The following is a 21,862-nucleotide window of genomic DNA, read 5'->3' as shown; positions in this document are numbered from 1 at the left end:
AAAGAAATCATAAATGCAGCAAAATAAAAGCACATGATCACTCAAGTGCACTCAACAAAGCAAACTACTAACACCTTTAAACTCCACCCTTGAGCGTCTTTGACTTATTTACTTTCATAGGACATGTCTCTGCATATCTGTTGCCTTGAGTTACAAAAATACATCAACCATGTATCTTTAGTTTCTGTGTATGCATACTTGCGACGACTAGCATAGATGCTTATTCCCAGCTGATGTTTACAGCAGGTGCTCATAGTTTACTCTGGCTGTGTAGTAATCTAACAGGATCTAGCCACTGGTCTTTACTGGTCTCCACTGTGGCAGTGACAAGAAGCTCATCTTCATGCTCATTGACCTGATTGTATGCATTGTTAATGAGCCTTGGGGCTCGCGGCTGATGCACTGCAAACAGTGTTACCTTGGCAGTGATGGATGTGGCATTTCTGAATCCCAGAGAATGTTTTTTGAGGCAAATGTATGGTTACAGTGAAGTGAAAGCATGTAATTAGGTTGCACGTTAGGGTAATGGGAGGGAAGAACTCCATTTTTGTTTGTTATTAAAAGGAAAATAAATTACAGATTTATGCAATGAATGTCAAGAGGTAAGGGTTGGGATACACATTATTTTGCATTATTTTCTATGATGTGACATTTTATCATTTATTCTTTTGTAGGGGGTATGTCCGTTTTATATAGGGGCTGTCCCAACCTGCCAGCTGAAATTGTGAAAATGAACAAAATAAACTATTTATGCTAAGGGACAAAACTTACTTAAACATATTGTGAGTCAATGTAAAACAGAAACTTTTAGTAGCTGATGAAGGGCTTGAATCTTAATGTGCAACAAGAGTAAACTTCAAGAAGTTATTTAATGAGGAAGGGGCCTCCTATGTTGAAGTATTGGAAGTGAGGATGGGGGATGAGTGGTTATGGTGTGCTGCTTTGAGTCTAGTAGAAGTTAGGCAACAAAAAGGTATTTTCCCACTCCTAGCTCCCTGGGACTTACCCCTTGTCTCCTGTACTGCCACCTGATCAGGTTATTCATTCCTTTGGGGTCAAGAGCCCACCCCCAGCCTATTTGCTCCTGCATGGGAAGCCTAATCAGCCCATTCATTCTCCCTGTGGTGAGAGTTGGGTGCACACAAAAACACACACATTTATATAATTATAATACATAGATGTGAATGAGCATATGCATGCATGAACACACACACACACACACATATATATATATATATATATATATATATATATATATATATATATATAGATAGATAGGTAGAGGTCTAAAATCATCAAAAGATTCAAATGTTGATGTTCCTAATATTGAACACAAAATGTCGACAACACAAACATTCACACATTAGTATGCATGCTCCAAGCAATAACTTTGGTGCAAGCAAAATTAAAATAAAAAAGAGGAAAAAAAATTGTTTTTTTTGGGGGGGGGGGTAGAAGCCAGACCCCCCCACTCCCTGCTACTTATATACACTAACTCCAGGAATGCACAAAGTTGAAAGGGCATATTCCCCAACCCTGAGAATTGAACGATCTGACAGCCCTTTCTACTATCTGCTCAGTTGACCAAATTGTGTGAACTAAACAGCTTCAACCAAATTTACTGTCCCCATATATATTTATGTAAGGTATAACATAAATGGGCGGAGATTGAAATGAAGTAATATTTTTTTACATGTGTATGCAGGTGCTTACATGGCACACATATATTATTAATTACTTGAAGGCATTACAGTTCCTTATGTAAAATTTCCTTTAGATGTCCAACAGTAATGTTAACCAGCCAGAAGAATTGTCATTAAGAGTTTCTCATCAAAATAATCTCTTCCCCAACTTCATCTATGAATGCAGATGTAAAAAATATACATCACTTAATTTAAATATCTATACTCTTATATTACACCTTATCCGAATGCAGTTTGTGAAATATTCTTCACCTGACATTCCCTGTCTATTTTTCTGTATTTTTTTTCTTTTTATTGTGTGTTTATTCTAATCCACCTGTATCATTTCTGTGTTGACATTTGACATATACATTGTACCTTTTCTACAGCTTTTATCTGCATAATGGTAATACTGCACTTGAATAGCTATAGAATTGTTTCCCCTCTGGCCTCCACTGAAAATGTACTACATCCCAACTCAGTTAACTTAATATGAATAAAATAAAATAAAAGTAAGTACATAAATAAATAGGACAGTTTTCAATAATCTGGACTAAGTTATACCAGAAAATGAGTCAATCAAGAGAAGTACATCAGTCTGGCTAGCTAATAAATAAAGAAATGAAAATGAGGCCCTGGAATGATACTACAATTATGTATAAAAAGTGTTATACAACTGAAAATACAGTTACTATATAAATGCTGTGAATCAGAAATCTAGAGACACAATGACAAGGAATTTCCTGTGAAATGTCATCAAAAAGCAGCACATTTAATGGTTTGGGTTCCAGATGAGAATTGTTTTGATCCAGCAGGTAAGCTACACATCAAATTAATTAGTATCTGTGGAATTCCATAAAATTGAATGCTAACTGGCAAAGGCTCACTTCCCGTTAGGCCTGCCATCTCTGAGACTTTCATCTGTGACACATCTTTCTTCATTTGAGATACCTAACCACAAAAATTAGGCATGCATGATATAGTAATTATCAATAATACTTTTAAGAATTTTGGGGGGAATTAAAGTGAAGCCCTTTTTCTAATGACATGTATACGTAAACCACACTCACAGAACTGTTTGCTGAGCTGATAAAAAGTACCCAAACATGGTAACTTCCCACAGGTGAAAATTAGCACTCCACACTGCAAACATGATAGCTTGTTCTTCAGAGCTGTGATAAGATAAAAGATCCTGTACTAATTCTACTTACAGCACTCCAGCAGATTAAATGATTGGTTTCAGGATCTTCCACTAGTGTCCACAGTTTAGTAAGAAAGGCTGGCACATTACTGGTATATCCATCCATTGCAATAGGAATAGGTGAATCCTGCATTGTTCACTTGAGTTGCAAGTTGTGTTCTCTCCCATCCCTGTGAGCCTGTGAAATGTGTCCTGAGCCTAACAGTAAGTTTCCCAGCTGATTTATAATAACGGTGGTTGCACTCTCTGTGGTCAGCACAATGTTCATGTAATTACCCTCCACAGTGAACAATGCACTGAATGAAAGAGCATCACAAAGCACTGAATAAAAATGCATGGTCATGTGGGGGAGGAGTCACTAAGCTTCAAAGCTGGACAGTTGGGAAGGTTATCAGGAAACAGAGCAAATAAACATGGCACAAAACCAGCAGCTGTACAGCATAATGGTTATTTGTTAATCTTTTCTTTTTAGCACTAGCATCCATATTAAAAAACATGGAGTATGGAATGCACTGATTTTTCTCTACTTTTTACTTCTGTTCATTGTCTAGTGTATAGCACTTCTTCCTACCCATGTAAAGCAAAGGGCAAAACAATTTCCCACAGAGTCACATATTTATTACTACCCTAACAGTAGTGTAGGAAATGGCCGAGTTAGAGATGTATCATAGGATCTGTGTAATACATTATTCAGCAATACTAGTTGAGTTTGATCGTTGGAAGTTTCACAAGTGGTGTATATACAATGATTAATGTGGTTAACGTCAAATCACTGTAGAGGAATTAATACATCATATCAGTTTCCCTACAGATTCTGTTTATATTTTGGGTTGATTATATTTTCATTTCTCAGAGGGGGTGACTGATAAGTAAATGTTTTTCCAATATTGGATATGTATAATATTGGTGGGAGATGAGGTAAACATTTCACTTTTTATCAGTTATAATATTATGAGATGTGGAGGCCAGCTCTGGGGCAATGGCTGCCAAGATGACCTGACTATTAGTGACCTGGGAGCTGGTGAAACCAGAGGAGAAAGGTGGGAGTCAGTAGTCATCACCACCACTGGTGGGGAGGGAGGCAGCTTATTCACTGAGATAGTGACATCCCACAGGGGATGGGCAATCTAGCATGTGCAGTAAAAGGGCCAGGAAACATGTGCCACATTGTAGCCAGGGGCTGAGTACATATGTAAGACAGCCTAGCAGTGTGAACGCTTACAAGTGTCAGAGCTGTTGTATGTGATTGCAGGATAGACTATATGGAAAATATCCCAATAGTTGCCTGAATGACAAGCCCTCTCACAAGTCTGGAAAGGGCTATCTTCATGTTTGGCAAGCTTAAGTGAGAAAAAAAAAATCAACAAAAAGTGATTCTCAGAATTACATACAGATGTTGTTATCGGTAGAGTTACATGAATAATTCAGACTGGCTGAGTTTAAAGCAAAGTGAGATAGTTATAAAGGGTCGCACAACATATATATTAAATGCCAATATTTCATACTGGATTTGTTTCTACTCAAAGTATAAAAGACAAGCTCCATTACTATAGGTACTAAGGATCATTTTTCAGTAATTTCCATTTAGGCAGGCTATCACTAGGTGATTCAATGACACCTGTGATATTGTCACCTACTCAGCATTCCACATGTACCATCACCTGTTCTCATTTAGGAGACACTAAAAGAAAAACACACCTTTCCATTAAAAGGCAAAAGAGTCTCCTGCAGTGGTTGAGTTTTTTTATTTTCCTGACTGACTGTTATCGTGTTGTGCAAGTTATTGGATCTGGGTTTCCATGTCCATAAATATTTTATCCACTGGTAGAACCTTGCCTGACATCTTTGTAAAGGCACAGTGTATCCAGGACAGCACTTTAGGATTCCACAAAGTCATAAAGTGCTATCTTGGCTGTTGCAGTCCATCTGTATGAGAATTAATTCTGGTTAAGCTGATGGATGATTTCTGGTTGAAAATGTTGGATAGGATTGAAAGACATAGCCCAGACTGCATAAGGCAAGTAAACAGAAAGTTAGGGAAAAGATCATTTCTCATTTCAGAGACCACTGCACAGTAGGGATGCAGACAAAGTAGGCCTTGTGCACCAAGGAGGCAGCTGGTGCAAAGTACATATGCAACTGAACTATAGAGCATTAACAGAAGCACTAATGCAAGTCAAAAATGGATGTACTACATACAGGGCTCTCTGCAGGGATGGCAATATCTCTCATTAAAGTTACACTAGTAAAAGATAAGGCACTCTGTTGTTTTGAAAGCCCAGCCTGCAGTACCATTAGATTTGTAGTATTAGAGTTGTAGAAAGGAGCAACCCCTCCAATATATATTTAGATGCATGTCACGTGCAAAAAAAAAAATTAGTAAATTAAGGGCTCTCACTCACACACACACACACACACACACACACACACACACACACACACACACACACACACACACACACACACACACCAGAATAAATGGCATAAAATTCATGCACGTGGCACATAAATTACATTAGATTTATATCATGTCTTCCATACAGAACTGTCATTGTAGCATGCACTGCTAGATTCCATTGATAGTGGATCAATCCAGAAGGGGCCCACAGCATGACAGGGATGACATTAATTAAGGAAAACAACAAACATCCACATTGAAGCACTAGTTTGCATGGATAGATACTGAACACACTGCAACTCAGTAAATTTCAGAAATGCATTGCTTATTCCTGCATACTAGCTTAGCAAAAGTTGTCCACACCACACATGGTTGCTCCCTGTATGTTACACAGTGCATCTCTTCTCTTAAGTGTAAGGCTATCTTGGTAGGGTGATAAGCTGGTAGGGGCCATCTTGGTGTAGGGTAATATGCACTGCAATGGCATGCAAGTGCAGAATCAAAGCTGTACCTCCCCACAGCAGCTTGTGAAGTAAAACTGCTACAGCATTGTGTATGCTCTTACATTAAATGCTTTGACCTGAGTAACTTCATCTTATAGCTCTGAGTTTGATTCTTTCAGTCACCGATTATAAGCTGTGACTATGAAGAAGTTACTTAACCATTCAGTCCTGCTTTCTCATCCCTGGAAATAAACACTTGCCTTATGTGTAACACATTTAACAAATGAATAAAAATATGTTTCAAAACACAGATTATCACACTGGCATTACAGCGTTACTGTTGCCCAAACAGGCTGCTTTGCTGTGCATCTTACCTCAGCAAATAACTTCTCCTCTGAGCATTTACCTCACTATTTCAGAAGAGGATACATGGGTACCCTTTGCATTATGCACCCCTCCCTGAACACATCCAGCATTGTAACAGAATAGAGCATGCAGTCTGCAATGCTGCACAGTCTGAAAGCAATTCAAACCTGTGCCCCCTTGTGCTGTGTCAGTAGGTCCACTGAGGGGGCTTACTTGTGGTGATTGCCCTTGGACAGATGAAGCAGAGGAAACCAGTGCTGCCTTGGCCAGTAGGGAGTCACCAACAAGATTTTTGGTGAGTCCTGATGAATTTTCAGTAGGACTCTCTGAATTAATGGGAAGGAGGGGGGCATGCATACAGGAATCACCCCTTCCATGACATGACATTGAGAAGGCATCTGTTTGTAATGCTATTGGGTCATGTGTCCTAGAGCAATAGCTCTGGAGTTGTCTGTTTGTGGAGGAGGCGAACAGGTCTATCTGTGGACCAGATTTAGAAACACATCTCTTGACAACATCCATTTGTGGCTGTCTGATTTGGTTCTGCTTAATGAATCTACCTGTGAGTTGTGCTGGGACAGGATGTAGGCTGCCTGGAGTGTGATTCCCTGAGAGGCAGCCAGCTCCCATACCTGTAGAGCTAGTCTGCATAGGAGGTAGGACTTGGTCCCTCCTTGCTTGTTGAGGTACCACATGACCGTGGTGTCATCTGTGAAGATCTTTAGGAGGGCCTGCTGGAGGTAGGGTTGGAAGGCCTGAAGGGCGAGGAGAATTGCTCTCATTTTCCTGACATTTATGTCCTCTCGTTTGTATCTGTCTGTCCACAAACCTTGCACTATCCTTGAACCTAGAGTTGTCCCCCGGCCCAGCTCTGAGGCATCCGTGTGTATGGTCTGGGAGGAGGGAGGCATTTGTAGGGGTAGTCCCAGATTCTGGGCTACCTGTCTTAGCCACCATTTCAATTCTTGGTGGAGACAGGGGAGGAGTGGGACCCTGAACTCAAGAAGGTGGGACTGTTGGGTCCTCACTGAGTGAAGGTACCACTGAAATTTCCTACTGTAACGTCACTAGGAGAAACATGGGGATAGTGGCTGCCATGTACCCCAGTAGTCTCAGGAATTGTCTGGCAAACAGTTCTGATGAATGAAGGGCAGAGATAAGGTGGTGGGAAAGAGATAACACTTCTTCCCATGGAAGGGAGGCCATCATGATATCTGTCCTGATTCTGCATCCCAAGAAGACAATGTCCTGTGCCAGATTGAATTGGGACTTTGGGAAATTTATCAGGAACCCCAGAGACTGCAGCAGTTGAGATGCAGGTGGTTGTGGCATGGCCAGTCTTGCAGGAGGGGCGAGCCAAGTCATAAAGTAACCTTCCCTCAGGATGGACTAAACCCACTTGTCTGATGTCATGAGGGACCACGTAGGGAGATAGCGAGAGAGACGAGTAGACAAAGAAAGGGAGGGAGGTGGGGAGGAGTGGTGGCAGGCAGTCAGACACTGCCTGCCCTGTCAGGAAAGGGATGGCTCTGGCTAGTGGGCTGAGGTGTCCTAGGCTGAGAGGGCTGTCTTCTGGGAGGTCTTCTAGCCCTAGGAGGGGCTGAAGGCCTGGAGTTCTTTCTTATAAATTGTGTCTTTGCTGGGTAGTTCCTCTGGAACTTAGGGATGGGAGAGACTAGGAGATGCTTGAGGTCCCGGAGTTCCTTCCCTTTTTGTTGCAAAGACTTAAAGAGGTCAGCCACTTCAGCATCAAAGAGGGCTGAGTGATCCAAGGGAGCATCCAGGAGCTTGGCTCTGAAGTCATCAGGGAGGGGCTGCAGGTGTAGCCAGGAATATCTCCTTAACATGGATGCTGACACAGCTGACCTAGCTGAGGCCTCAGCTGCATCATATCCATCTAAGGGAGTGTTTGTTCACCTGAGAGACCAGCCCTAGCAAGGAAGTCAGGGATGCTTTAGCAGCACAGTCAGGGATGTCATTCAACTCCTTGGAGGCTTTGTCCAGCAGAGCAAGAGATTATTTAGTCATGTGAGACTGGTAATTTGTTTCCCTAAAAGCTAGGGTGGCAGTGGTGTAAATCTTTTTTCCCCACCTCTCCATAGCCTTACTGTCCTTATCTGCAGGGAAGACGGTGGTAAGGAGGAGTTTGGATGCCCTGTAGAAATGGAGATAGTGGCAGGGTCAGCTGGAGGGCACTTGAGCAAGAATCTGTCTGAGTCAGGGACCCTGTATAATCTATCCACCCTACAAGGAGCAGGTAGTTGGGAATCTGGATTAATGTATGCCGCAGCAAATGCATCCAGGAAAGCAGGTTGAACAGGTGGAATTGGTGGAGGGTTAGGAGATTCCATCCGTATGAGATCATAAAATCTCTTTTGTGCCTCAGTCATGTCTGAGCATTCCCACTTGAAGTGGTCTCTCATCAGGTTAACAGTGTCCCCGAAGGTTGTCTTCCACTCGGGAATCAGGCTCTGCAGAGGCTTCCTCAGGAGATCCATACCCGAGGGGGGATGAGATCTGGGAAGAGTAGGACAGGGAGTCCTCTGAGGAGTCAGACAACTCCTCCTCTGCTGGCTGATTCACAGTCCTTTCAGGGATGGAAGGTCTGGGACTGAGAAGAGGAGGAAGAGCAGGATCAGCTTCAGTGGAAGGCCAAAGGGCCATGAAAGCATTGTGTAAACTTTGGCTAAAGACCTGCCAATCAGGTAAGGTTTCTGGTGCTGGTGAAAGATGTCTAGTCTTTTGTTTCTTTTTAGAAGGCCTAGCAGGTGTCTGGCTGGCAGTAGGCCTAGGGGTAATTATTGGGACAGCAGAGGCCAAGTCCAAAGCACCCAGTGAAGGTACTGGTCCCCCCCCCCAGTATCTAGAGCAGGTGTCAGTACATCCTCCCCGGACGTGTTGTCCGCTCTAGATTGTGCAGCCTCCTATAAGGTACCCGCTGTATCTGCTGTGGCGGATGCTGTGCCCTCAACCAAGCTGATGATGGCTACAGGCTGAGGAGCGGCAGAGGGGAGGTGCAGTGGGAGTAGTATACCGCATGGACCTGACCCCTCTTCCTTGGCAGTTTGGACAGGGCATTTGAGCCAGTCTCCATTACTAGGGCAATCTGTCTTAAACGCTGATTCTCGATGTACAAATTCAGAGCCTGTAAATGGCGACAAAGGGTCTTGGGGATGAACGATTTGCAGATGACTCAGTTCTTACAATTGTGTTCCTTACCCAAACTGAAAAGACACTGGTCGTGGGTGTCTTTATGGGGAATCTGGCGACCTTCTGTTCTAATGTTGCAGTGAACAGACTATAAACTTTACAAAAAAGGACTGAAAGAATCTCCAATGGGGTACTTAGATTTGTTAAGATTCAGATCCGATGTCAGCAAGTAGCAGCAACACCTGGCATACGGCTGGCAGCTGAAAAGTTCTGAGAGCGGGTGCGTGCAGACGTCACCTTTATGACCCATGTTCCTGCCTCCACATCAAATGTCCAATGCACCAAGAGGGACTGAAAATCTTTGGAAACCTGGCCAGCCAACCTGATCAGAAGAAGGGTAAACCCACTAGTGGAATATTGCAACAATGGAATAGAAGGACATCTTTTCTCACACAATCCATCCACCTCTTTGCTATCTATCCCAAATCTTCTTCACCAGATTGACTTCTGCTTTTTTGCACATTTGCCCAAACCACTGTAATCTGTTCTCTTTGATCTTTTCTGCAATTAGAGCTACTTTGGCTTCTGCTCTTATGTCCTCATTTCTTCACCTGTGTCACACTGTGCATACTACAACACTTCTCAGGCACTTCATTTCCATCACCTCTAGCTTTCTCATCTGTCCTGCTTTTACTGCCCAGGTTTCTGTACCATACAGTAGTACTGGTCACACAGCTGTTTTGTACACCTTACTTTTCAGCTTCTTTGGCATTCTTCTGCCATATACTATACCTGGCATTATCACAGTTGTCTGTAGCCCCTCTGATTCTATCTTTGACCTCTTCATTCAGACTTCCCTTTTTGTTAACTACCCCACTCATATACTTGAAGCTATTAACATGTTCCACTATCCTCCCTTCTACCTCAGTTCTCAGCTTCTTCTGATTTCCCCAAATTGCTGCCATTACCACTGTCTTTATCAGTACTTTCATCCCATGTGCCTTCAGTTTTGCATTCCGTTCCCCTATAATTTGCTGAAGTTCTTCCTCAGAGTCTGCCTGTAATGCCACATCAACTGCATACAGCAACTTTGTTGATCTTTCACCTCCAACCTGTTTGCTAATGTAATCCAGCACAAGTATGAAAAGCAGGGGGATCAGAGCTGAACCCTGGTGCACACACATTTCCACTGGGCACCCCTCTGTGAGACTGAATACTGTACTTGAGTCATTGGGTCCTTGCACATAGGTTGCACAAATTCTACCAATGTTTCTGGGACTTTGAACCACAGCAGTACTGCTCAGATCAGTTTTCTTGGGTCCTTGTCATATGCCCAGTTGGACTCTTTCCTAAACTCTAGCTTCTTCTCAACCATCTGTCTCACTGAAAACATTTGGTCAGTTGTGCTGCATCCTGATCTGAACTGCTCATCTCCAATCATACTTTCTACTACTCTGCATATCAGATTTATCAATCACCCTCTCCAGAACTTTCATGCAATGTGACAGGAGTTTGATACCTCAGTACTTCTCACAGTTGTGGATGTCCCCTTTGATCTTGTACACTGGCATGAGTATGTTTTCTCCAGTCATCCAGGATATGCCTCTCTGCACTTAAGAAACCTAAGGAGCCATTTTTCCTGTATTTCACCAAGCATCATCTTTTATTATATCTGGTGTGACCTCATCTGAGCCTGCTGCTTTCCTTGACTTCATTTTCCTAAGCGCTATTTTTACTTCTTCTAGGGTGGGCTCCTCTTCCTCTCTCATCAAAGGATGTGTCTTGGACAGTACATCTTCTGAGGGGTTTTCTTCATTCAGAAGCTGCTGGAATTACTTTTTCCATCTGTCTTTGATGTCCTGTGGTCTGGTGAGCAGGTTGTTGCTGGCATACCTTATGAAGGGTGTCTGACTATCTTCTTTATCTTTCTTTGTCTTGCAACCCAATATAGTTTCTTTGTGCCATCTACTGAGTCACTTTGCAGAAGCTAGTAGAGTACCTACAATGCCCTGTTCATTGCTATTGCAACTCCTTTCTTAGATTCTTTGTTAGCCAACCAGTATTGCTTCCGAGCTTGGTCTGTCTTTTCTATTTCTCACTTTTTACTGCACTCTTTCCTTCTTTTGATGACTTCCTGGATTTCTGCATTGCACTTTTTCATTCTTTTGATGACTTCCTGGACTTCTGCATTCCACCACCAGCTTTCCTTCTGTACCTTATTTCCATACCAGGATTGGCCACATATATGTTCTGTAGTCCTCACACATGCTGTTTTGAGGCATTGCCATTCTTCAACCACTTCACCTATTTCCTCCTCTTCTTGGGGTGCCAGAGCTCTGATTAATTCCTTGAACTGTTGTACTTTCCCTCCAGTCAGCTTCCAGGTCTTTAGCCTTGTCTCTGTTGACTTTAGAGCCCTTTCTGACCATTGCTTGCAGCTGATTGTGGCAACCAGTGGTTTATGTTGTGGGCCATCTGTTTCACTGGGGATGACTTTGCAATCACTGGTTCTGCACCAGTGCCCTTTCCTTACTAGGAGGAAGTCCAACTGAATTGCACGTTGAGCACTCTTGTACGTAATTCTTGTGACTGTCTCTCTTTCTGAACCATGTGTTGGCTACTATCATGCCATTTACCAGACAGAAGACAGACATCTAGAATGCCCTGTCCTTCTTTACTCCTGTTGCTCCACCCATGTGGACCCAGGCAGTCCTCATATCCTGTTCTGCTAGATGTGTGCATTCAAGTCACCCAATATTAATACCATTTCCTGTTGTCCTGCTTTATCTAGTAGGTCCTGCAACAGCTGCCTGAATGCACTCTTTTCCTCTATCACAACCCTGCTGTGGGGCGGGTTCCTATCAGCAGTCCAAAGACGCATGTTTTCGAATGCGTCTTGGTCGAACTGACAAAACTGAAACTGCAAAATATCGAAGCGGCATGTAAGCGAATTCTTTCCCTGGGAAATAATTCACTTCGCCACTTTGGTAATTTGCCATTTTCAGCACTGTAGTGCAGTCTCGGAGTTGGTATATTTGAGTAGGGGGGTGTGGGGGGCAAGGCACCCCCATGTCGGGGGGTTTGGGGGGCAAATCTCTGTTCTGACAGTTCAGTTTTGTAAGCTTTCGCTTACATGGGGTCGATTAATCACTGTTCGCTTACCTAAGCATTTGGTGATCTAATATAGACCCTGTGGGGTATATGCTGAGATTATGAATACTGCCCTATCATTACACTGGAGTCTGATTGCAATGAGTCTGTCACTAATTCTGACAATATCCCTCACTGCTTTCTGAAGCCTTTCTCTCACCACAATTTAGCCTCTCCTCCTACTGAGTAGTAGACTTTGGATCCCAAGCCAAAGGTGTCTGTTGCATTGCCCTTCCATCTTTTCTCTTAGATACATAGGACATCCAGCCTTCTACATAGCATCATGTCAACCACTTCCAAGCTCTGTCCTGTCAGTGAACCTACATTGAGTGTATACATTCTTAGTTCATATTTGGCAGGTTTATTGGTTTTACATCCAGTTTCACTTAGGCAAGTGGACACCGGCCTGGCATTAGCTTATCGACCCAGGACTTTATGGCAAGCAAACACTGGCCAATAGGGAGCACATACATCCCTCCCACTGTTAATATGGGTCCGTAGGTCAGAGCAGAACCATTCCACTTATCACCGGCAAATACCCATGCCCATTTGGCAATATTAGTCAACATAACTGAATCACTCACAGTCATATTTTACACCATCTAATGGCTAGCCCTGGTGCGCAGCTCTATATTGAGGATATTGCACACCACAGTAGATGCCAAAAGCGGTTGGTATATAAACTCTTCCCCCTATAGGGCCCCATGTAGAGTATGTGCTGCTGCCCACAGCTACATTCATTGCTGAGTTTGAGCTGTAAACACTCAGCATGTTTTTTGGAGATGGAAAGAAACTCACAGTGACACAGAGAGAATATGCAAAATTCAAACAGGCATTGGCCAGAGGTCAGGATCAAACCTTGTACCTTGTGCATTGGAGGTAAAGACCTTAAACATTATGTCATCTGGTCTCTGTGTTACAATGCTGTGCAGTCTGTAAACAGTACAACCATTCTTCCAGAGTGGTCATAGCACTGTATCACAATAGGGCATACAGGCTGCAGTATTGTGTCATGTCTGTACTGTAATGCTATAATTGCAGGGAATAAAATGTTACTTTGCAGAGTTCCATACTGGACATTCAGCCCCTTCCACCACACTGTTTACAGGAACTAGTGCTAAGTGAGCAGTGGAAATGAATGGCATAAAGTGCTGCTGTGCCATAATGCCCTCATTTCCTCTCTCAGTGCACTGAGTAGCAGTTGCATGACGCGCAGTTCTTGCTGCTGATCAGTGCATCTGTTTCAGTTTCATAAGTGACTCACTACACTGACTGTATTCCCAAGTCTACAGGTGCAACACAGAAACTGAAACATTATATGGAGAGGCAGTAGTATAGTTAAAGAAATATAGGATGTGGAGACGGATCATCTTTAGGCAGGAATACATAGTGTGAAACAATGACTACTTCATAATTTGAAGAAATTAGAAACAAAATAAATAGGAAAAAATCTTCTTTTTTCATTTAGGGTATCTTTTCTGCAGTTCACATGTACTTGTTAACCAGAAGTGAAAGAAATTGACTTCTATTAGGTCTTACATGTCTGTACCCTTAATTAGGAAGTATGTTAATAAAAGCTAAAGACTTTCAACATATAATAACAGCAATGCTGGAACAGTAAAGGTACACTAAAAGTATTTGAACTTTGTGGAAGGTTACAGGTGTTTAAGATAAAAAGGTAGTATGCTATCAAAATGGTAGCTGTCACACTTGGGTGGACTTTCAGGAGATATTCTTAAATTTGTACTCAAATTAATTTAATTTGTCCATATCATGTTTCATTATTTATTTAGTTATTAGTTTGTTTACTGAGAAAGTCTGACTGGCAGACTGACCCTTTTGCAGCAGAGGCCCTAGGGAGAAAAGCTCATAAATAAAATATGTGATTATTAATTTACAAATGAAATCATGAGCATTACTATAGAAGAATAATATGAATATTATATACAATTCAGATTTAGACCAATTAGAACAGTTTACACACAATAAATTTTGTTGAGGTACAGTTAAATAAATAGAAACATTGGTGCAGTGAAACTTCGGAACAATGTCCATACAGCTCATTAATTCCGAGACACAGCATCCTGGAGGTGAAGTTCACTAAACTATAAATTTCGTACAAATAGTTGAGAAGTACATGTGTTTAGATAGGGTAATATGTAATTAGTATAGTCATACAGATGCCATAGGAGAAAGTTGTGTTATAGACCAGAAAAGTGTTAAATGCAGGACTGTCAGAGAGAGAATAATTGTGGTAACTATGAAGTCATATACACACTACTTAAACTAGCAATTATTTATGGAGAAAATTATATAGTAAGGAATAAAGAGCAGGCAGGATAGTGGAGGAGAGACTAATGTGATATAATGTGATATCAGATTATGGGTGATTACTTTTGGAAGCTGAGGTGGGACAATAGGAAGTAAGGAGGGTATTGCCTTGTTAGGGGTCAATATTGAAAGAGTGCTGGGGTCATCCTATAGTGCTCATATATGAGAGTGTACAAAGGTTCATAGGTGTTTACTAGTCTAATGACAGTTTTAAGCCTAGCTATGCATCTCAAATAATTTCTGGTACCCTTGATGAGTGTAAGCAGGGTCTTGGGAGATGAAACATTTATAAGCAGGGCCTGGGAGATGAACCATTTACAGGTTACGAGTCCACTAGAGACATACATGCCAAGCCAGGGATGACTTTCCTGTTCCCCATCCAGTTGTTCAAGTTACACTTGAACTGGGTTAGGGAGGAACTCTGCTTCATATGAATGGGGAGCCTGTTCCAGAGAAGGGATAGTCTCTGGGATACATACCTCTCTCTCCAGCAGGTCCTATTTATATCGCAGGCAAGGTTTAAGTCTTAAGCATGTGTAATTCTGGTGCTGTTTGTTTTGCTGTTATACAGGAGGTCCATCAGAGTGGGGTGTGACAATGCCCTATATGTCAGGCATAGATTTCACTTAAAACAGCATGCAGGAGACAGACTACAAGGATCAGGCCTTGAGGCGGTCTGCATAAGATATTTTACTTACACCCTGTATTTATTTTGTGAGGAACCTCTGTGGCCATTCCATTTGTTAGATATGCCTAGTTAGGTACATACCAAAGAGGACATTATACTCAATGATAGGTCTGATGAACGCCGAATGCAGTGGAACAATGACTTTCTTGGACCTAGATGCCATACCTTTGTTTATAAGTTGCGCAACATAGAATGATTTTCTCACTACTGTAGATATGTGATGGTCAAAGGTTAGATTACTATTTTGTCCCCAAGTCCTTGACTACTGGGTCATTTCTAAGGGTTGTGTTGTCAATTTGATAGTTACCAGGGTGAATGACTTTCCGAAGGATACTATTTTGCATTTCTTGGCATTTAGTTTTAGTCCGTGGCTCTGACACCAGTTGTTTGTGTCAGCCCTTCCTGGAGAACATTTGAGTCAGTGTGGGATTCAATGACAGCTCTTAATTTGCAATCATCTGCAAATTTAGTCAGCCAGAGACCACTGACATTGGCCTTGACTTCCAAAAAGGAGTGGTCCAAGGACTGATCTCTGAGGGACTCCACTTGTGACAAGCCTCTTCATAGAGGTAACCTCCCCAATTTTAACTTCCTGGGTCCTGTTTGTGAGCCAGTTGGCTATCCATTGTGTGACATACGGGTTTGTACCTAGCCTCTTCAGGTTGTCAACAATGCCCAAATGGGATACTGTGTTAAATGCCTTAGCCAGGTTAAGGTAGTCAGTGTGAACTATTTTGTCTTCCATCCAAAGAAGTTCACCATGTTGAGTAGGCATGACCTGCCTTTGATGAAACCAAACTGGGTTGGGTCCAGTGTCTGGAGGTTTACTATATCATTATTGATCATTCCCATGATAATTCTTTCCATAGCTTTGCGTATAAGACTAGTGAGCCTTATGGGTCTGCAGATTCCAGGGTCTGTAGATGGCCCACCTTTTTGCAGAGGGATGACTGTTGCTGTTCTCCATTCATGAAGCACTAAGCCTGTTTGGAGGTGACAAATAGCAATTCCAGATGGCCTGATAGGTCATGTTTCATGCTATTTAAAAGGCATCCTAGGATATTGTCTGGGCCCATTAATGCAGTGTTTTTGGCCTTAGAGAGCATTACTGACCTGTTCCCTAGTGATAGCAGAAGGAGTTATATTTGATGGTACTTCCTGAGAGAAGTTTGAGCTGGAGAGAGGGGTAAAGTTGGAGATTAATTTGTCAGCCAATAGGTTTGCTATATCTTCAAGCTCAGTACAGGTGGCTCCCATTTACAATGATCTCAGCATACAATTGTGTATTGCCTTTGATGTTGTGGACACATCTAAAGAATGCCTTCTGGTTGTCCTTGGCCTGGGAGGCCAAATTTACCTCAAATTTGGCTTTGGTAGACTTTATTTGTCCTCGTTGGTGTTTTGTTTAGTTTGATGAGAGTGCTTTTATTATGCTGGGTGCTCACCTCCTAATTTTTGCCATGATTTTCTTCCTTCTGTTATACAGCCTATTGATTTTGTGATTCCACCAGGGTAGCTTGTTTTTAGAGTTAATTCTGTACTTCTTCCTTGTGAGTACAGCTGCCGCTATGCAGCTATTAACATGCTTGTATAGGGTTTCTGCGAACAGCTCTGCAAAGGCAGTAGTGTTCTCAGTGTTTATGGGAGCTTCAGATTTTGCCAGGTTATCACTTAATAGCAGGAAGTTAGAGTACTTTCTGTACATTCCAGGGTTAGCTGGGGGACCAGGTTTTATTTTTAATTCAAAGGAGACCATTTTGAGATCTGACCTTACCAGTGAAGACATTACTCTAGGGGGTGTTTAGCATTCTCCGATATTAGTGAGGACCAGATCCAGTATTGCTGCACCTCTGTTTGGTGTACGGACAGTCTGTTACAGGGAGTTTGTGTTTACAAAATCCTGGAATATCTGTACTTATATGTTTGATGTTGTATAGGATTCCCAGTTAATAGTGGTGAAATTAAATTTGCCCATGAATATTGTATTGGGTTTGATGGTGAGTGCTTCCAATAAGTTTAAATACATGGTATGGGTCTCCTGAATCACACAGGGGGGCCTATAACTTGCAAGGAAGTGGTACTGGATTTTGCCTATGGTAATTTGAATATGGAGTATTTTAAGTGCATTGTCTTGTTTGAGGTATATTTATTTTTTATGTAAATCAAGATACCTCCACCTTTAGTCCCAGTCTGTGTAGTAACTGGTCTAAATGTGTGGAAGGCATTATAACCTTGCACTGTTGGTGTCCTCTCTGTGGCTTTAAACCATGTCTCAGTGACTGCACAGACATCAGCATTCTCTGGGGTGAGGAGAGCTTGTAGGGAGTGAAGTTTTTTGTTTAGACTTCTAGCACTGAGCACTACTACCTTTAGATTTTCTTGGTTTTGATTTGCTATGTTGGAAATACTTTCAGTTTGGCATTGCCTAAAAAGGCACTATGGGAGAAGACAATGTTTTAGCTAATATTTGAAAGCCTAGTGGGTAGAGGTGCAGACCATCCCTAGCAAAGCAGTGTGGTCTGTTGACCATCTCTTTCCATGATGCCAAATATTGCACCCCCTTAGAATGACACCAGAAACTAAGCCAATTATTAAAGTCATTCATCTTTTGTTTGTATTTTGGCATCAACCTTGGAAAAGGTAAAATGCTGCTCAATGCTAGGCTCATACCAGCCTGGGACACATGTTCTGAGAGTTCCATGATGTCTCTCTTTATATAGTCTAGGGAGGTATATCTCAGGTCATTTACACCCACATGGACTACGACTGAGTCATACTGATACTTGTGGTCCAATGACCTGAGTGTGTGGTAATGTGGTGGGTCCTAGCCCCTAATAAGTGACTGACCATGACTTTAGAGTGACATCAGAATGTTTCACAATGGAGTCTCCAATGACCAGAAAGTTGGATTGTGTTGTGGATTGCCTTATGGGCTTAGAAGTACAGGCTCCATAAGATGTGACTGCATGTGTTGATGTGGGTGTTGTTTTGAAAGAGTGCATTCAGGGGTGCTGAGGGTATTTGTTATGCGTACTTCATCTAGGAGGTTGTTAGGGAGGTTACATTTAAGTGCCTCAGTATATGTGGGTCTATATGTATGCTCTGAATTGTGTGTGATGGGTACAGTGTGTGTACTACTAACAACCTTATTGACATTAGGAATACTTTTATGTGAGAGCTTTGCCGCCAGTGACATTGTGTAAATACATCTCTTACATACCACATCAGTTTGTTTGAGAATTAACTGTCAGTAAACATGAGGCAATTTCTACATCGTCTCAGGCTGCCCATATCCACCAAAATGGTAATGAAAATAGAAAGTTCAGATCCATGACAAGAGACCCTTTTTATTGTTTAGACAGTTGGAGTGAGAATATAAAGCAATGTCAAGAGTATCCAGTTTCCAACTCTAGGGACAGTGCTGGTGACTGCAAACTAGTTGTCATGTGTGCAACTAGGTACTGGTGAAATTGTAATTGTGCTTTTGCAGGAAAAGTGTCACTTAAGGTGTCTGTGTCTATACAGGGCACTGCCAAATCTCTGAGGGGAAACTAATAAGTAGACCCTGAAAATTTAAGGATGAAGTATTTAGACATATATTCTGAAGTTAGAAACAAACCAAGCACTACTTACTGAAAACAAAGACTTAGCATGTCAAGAATGATGAAAATGAGGGAGTCGCTTGAATGGCTACTCCATGGCTACAACTAATGTTGTTCTCACCATAGCTTCACTCTTCTGGGATACAATGCTCCTTTGCTTCTTCTCTCACTAGAAGCAAAACATTTGCATCAATCCAAAGATGAGAAGCAGGCCACAGCCTGTTTGGTGATCCAGTCTTGTCCCACATGATGCAAGGGTCATTAGACTTATTGCAGCTTTTTCTGGTAGATACCTTGAATAGTAACCAGACTAATCAGGGACATCAAGCACAGACACTCATTGCCCCACCAGAAAATGTCAGGAATCACTGCAATCTGCTCCTTCTCTCACTAGGAGCAGAATATAAACAGAAAATCCAAGCTGTCACCTATGAAGCAGCTATTAGGCATTCCGGTGAGCAGTATTCTCCAGGAAATAATGTCCCTGTGCTCCTTCTCTTACCAGGAGAAAACAGAAGCATTAATCATAAGATGACTACTGAGAAGGAGAATGTGGGCTCTCCAATAACTAGTGGTCTTGCAATAGATTTTGTAGGTTTTAAAGATAAGATGGAAAAAATGTGGTTACCATTCTAAGCACTGCAGTGTGTACTAAGCAGTTCGATACAAAATAGGGGATCACTTAAACTTTAGCTGTCTAAGTGGAGAGCCACTAATTTTGAAAGAGAAAGACAGACTGAAAATGGCTGGGTACTTTGTATTCTGATTTCATGGAATACAGTGGGACAGCCAATAAATGTTAATAGTTGAAGAGGCGTAATTTCACAAAGTGATAATTTTGTGCTTACTCACAACAGCTAATGAAAGTGGAAAGGGAAGGAGATATGTGGTCAAATTAACATAAGGGGCAAAGAACATAGCACCAGGATGGAATGGTCGGAAAAATTTTTGTGTGACTCACAAGAGACACAGCTGTGGTCTCTTTCCTAGTAAAACCATTGTAAAGAAAACAAATCACAGCATGCAAAATAGAAAAAGGCAATAAAGTAATACCAAACAAAAGAAAACAAAAGCAAACTAACCTTTCCCTCACAGCAAGTTGTAGCAGAGTCAGGGTGAGCTTTTCCAGTAAATTAAATCAGTGATGAGGATATGTTGGAGATGCATCCATCCATTTATACACAGACTTTTTCCCATTTTTACATATGGGGTCAGGTTGTCACTTTAATAATAATATCTAGATTTGAGGTTGGCTAGCCCTGACACAGCATATGTTGGAGATATTTAACAAAAATGAAGTAGAGTGAAGATTTGGGTATAGGTATACATATATACACCTTTCTCACTGTAGTGTTGCACTTAAAATACTATGAAATTGCAGAATAATAACACTGATCAAATTTTTTATTCTCAAAGAAATGGAAGTACATTTAAAATTTTGGAAGCATAAATTAACAACCAAAAGATAAGAGAGAAACTGTAACAAGATTAGAAGAACCAATTTATTAGCGAGCATGTTAGAAGGCTATTATACATGTGACAAAATCTGTTGCAGGGATGGGCACCCAGTGTTGTGAATATTCTCTCTACAGGATTGTGAGGCAATATTCACTCCACATGTTAAAGTGATACCCTGACATCATATGTAAACATGAGGAAAAGGGACTGTGTATTTATGTGGCAAAATGCATAAAAATCAGTTTCACTTATTTGAAAAATGTAGGATACCCACTAATCATTATAATAATGTTTAAATGAGTCAAACTATTTTGAGGAGTATGGATGCCTCACTACCAAAATGACTGCCATTTAATGGATACAATAAATCTTGTGACAAAGTGAACATATTTGCTTAATGAAATATTTCATTCTATAAGAAATAAGCCCATGACATCTACAACAGCTCCCGGAATACATTGAAACAACTGTTATACAAAGCCTTCTTTTACAAAAGAAAGTTTTTGATGTTGCTGTTAAAAAGATGGTAGACGGGGTCTTCATTGCTTGAAACTGCTACCCTGACATTCCACTAAATAAGTCTTTTTATCTAAAAATCATAAATCTGATGGCCACCAGGGGTTATGTTCATTTGTACTAAATAGATTAAAGTAGAAAAAAAGGCACAAAAATGCAATGACTGAACAATTCAGTAAGTGCAGTTTGGCCTAAAGAATGTGTAGGAAATGTGCACTGCTGCCAAGAATAAACTACAAATTGAACAGCTGCTAAGTAAAGACTTCGACCTAGCTCCCCAGCCCCCTTTCTCATAACGCTTTCTGTGTTTCCATGCATTAGAGGGCTTACTTTCCCTTAGTGACACTACTTTGAATAAATAGTGCACAGATGAGCACAGACACACTTATATTCATTTTCAGGGAAATAGACTATAGACAACAGATCTAACCTGGAGCTTGATGTAAAGGCCAGTGACTTTTTGTTCTCTGCACTTTTTTCTCTTTGTGTAATATAAACTGGTCAAATGTCTGGACATATTAAGATCAGTAATTTTAGTGGTCATGAAATAGTGAGGAAAACTAGCTGTAGACATATGCTTTTCTTTCTTGCAATCTGTTCGAAAAAGATTATTTTCTGCTTCTCTGTACAATTTCATATTTCTCTGTATGTTTAACAGCAATGACAATCTCATATTTCTTTGTATATTTAATTAACAGCACTGCTTAACTCATTCTTTCATAAAAAAAAGTATTTTATTTAGTCGACTTTTAAAAATCTTAGGTTTGGAGGTTCTACCAGACTGCTTCCCTATGGCAGACATTATTGATTACAGTGTTATTTAGTTGCTACATTGTTGCTTTCTTCATTCTAAGTAGACGGTTTTTACTGCATTTAC

The 21,862-nt window shown here is 41.3% G+C and overlaps 1 protein-coding gene across 1 annotated transcript in view; it reads right to left on the bottom strand.

The window, feature by feature from the left end:
* HSF4 (heat shock transcription factor 4) overlaps positions 1 to 3,016 on the bottom strand; it is a 247,470-nt gene extending 244,454 nt beyond the window's left edge. Inside the window, exon 1 of the mRNA XM_044079550.1 lies at positions 2,894 to 3,016. Coding sequence (XP_043935485.1) covers positions 2,894 to 3,016 — 123 coding nt within the window. The remainder of the gene's footprint in view (positions 1 to 2,893) is intronic.
* Positions 3,017 to 21,862: the final 18,846 nt, after the last annotated feature.

This window comes from Protopterus annectens, chromosome 8.part0 (genome assembly GCF_019279795.1).
Source record: "Protopterus annectens isolate FY-2018-M chromosome 8.part0, PAN1.0, whole genome shotgun sequence".
Lineage (NCBI taxonomy): Eukaryota > Metazoa > Chordata > Ceratodontiformes > Protopteridae > Protopterus > Protopterus annectens.
Note: the sequence above shows the minus strand (reverse complement) of the source record. Positions and strands in the feature narration are given on the sequence as shown.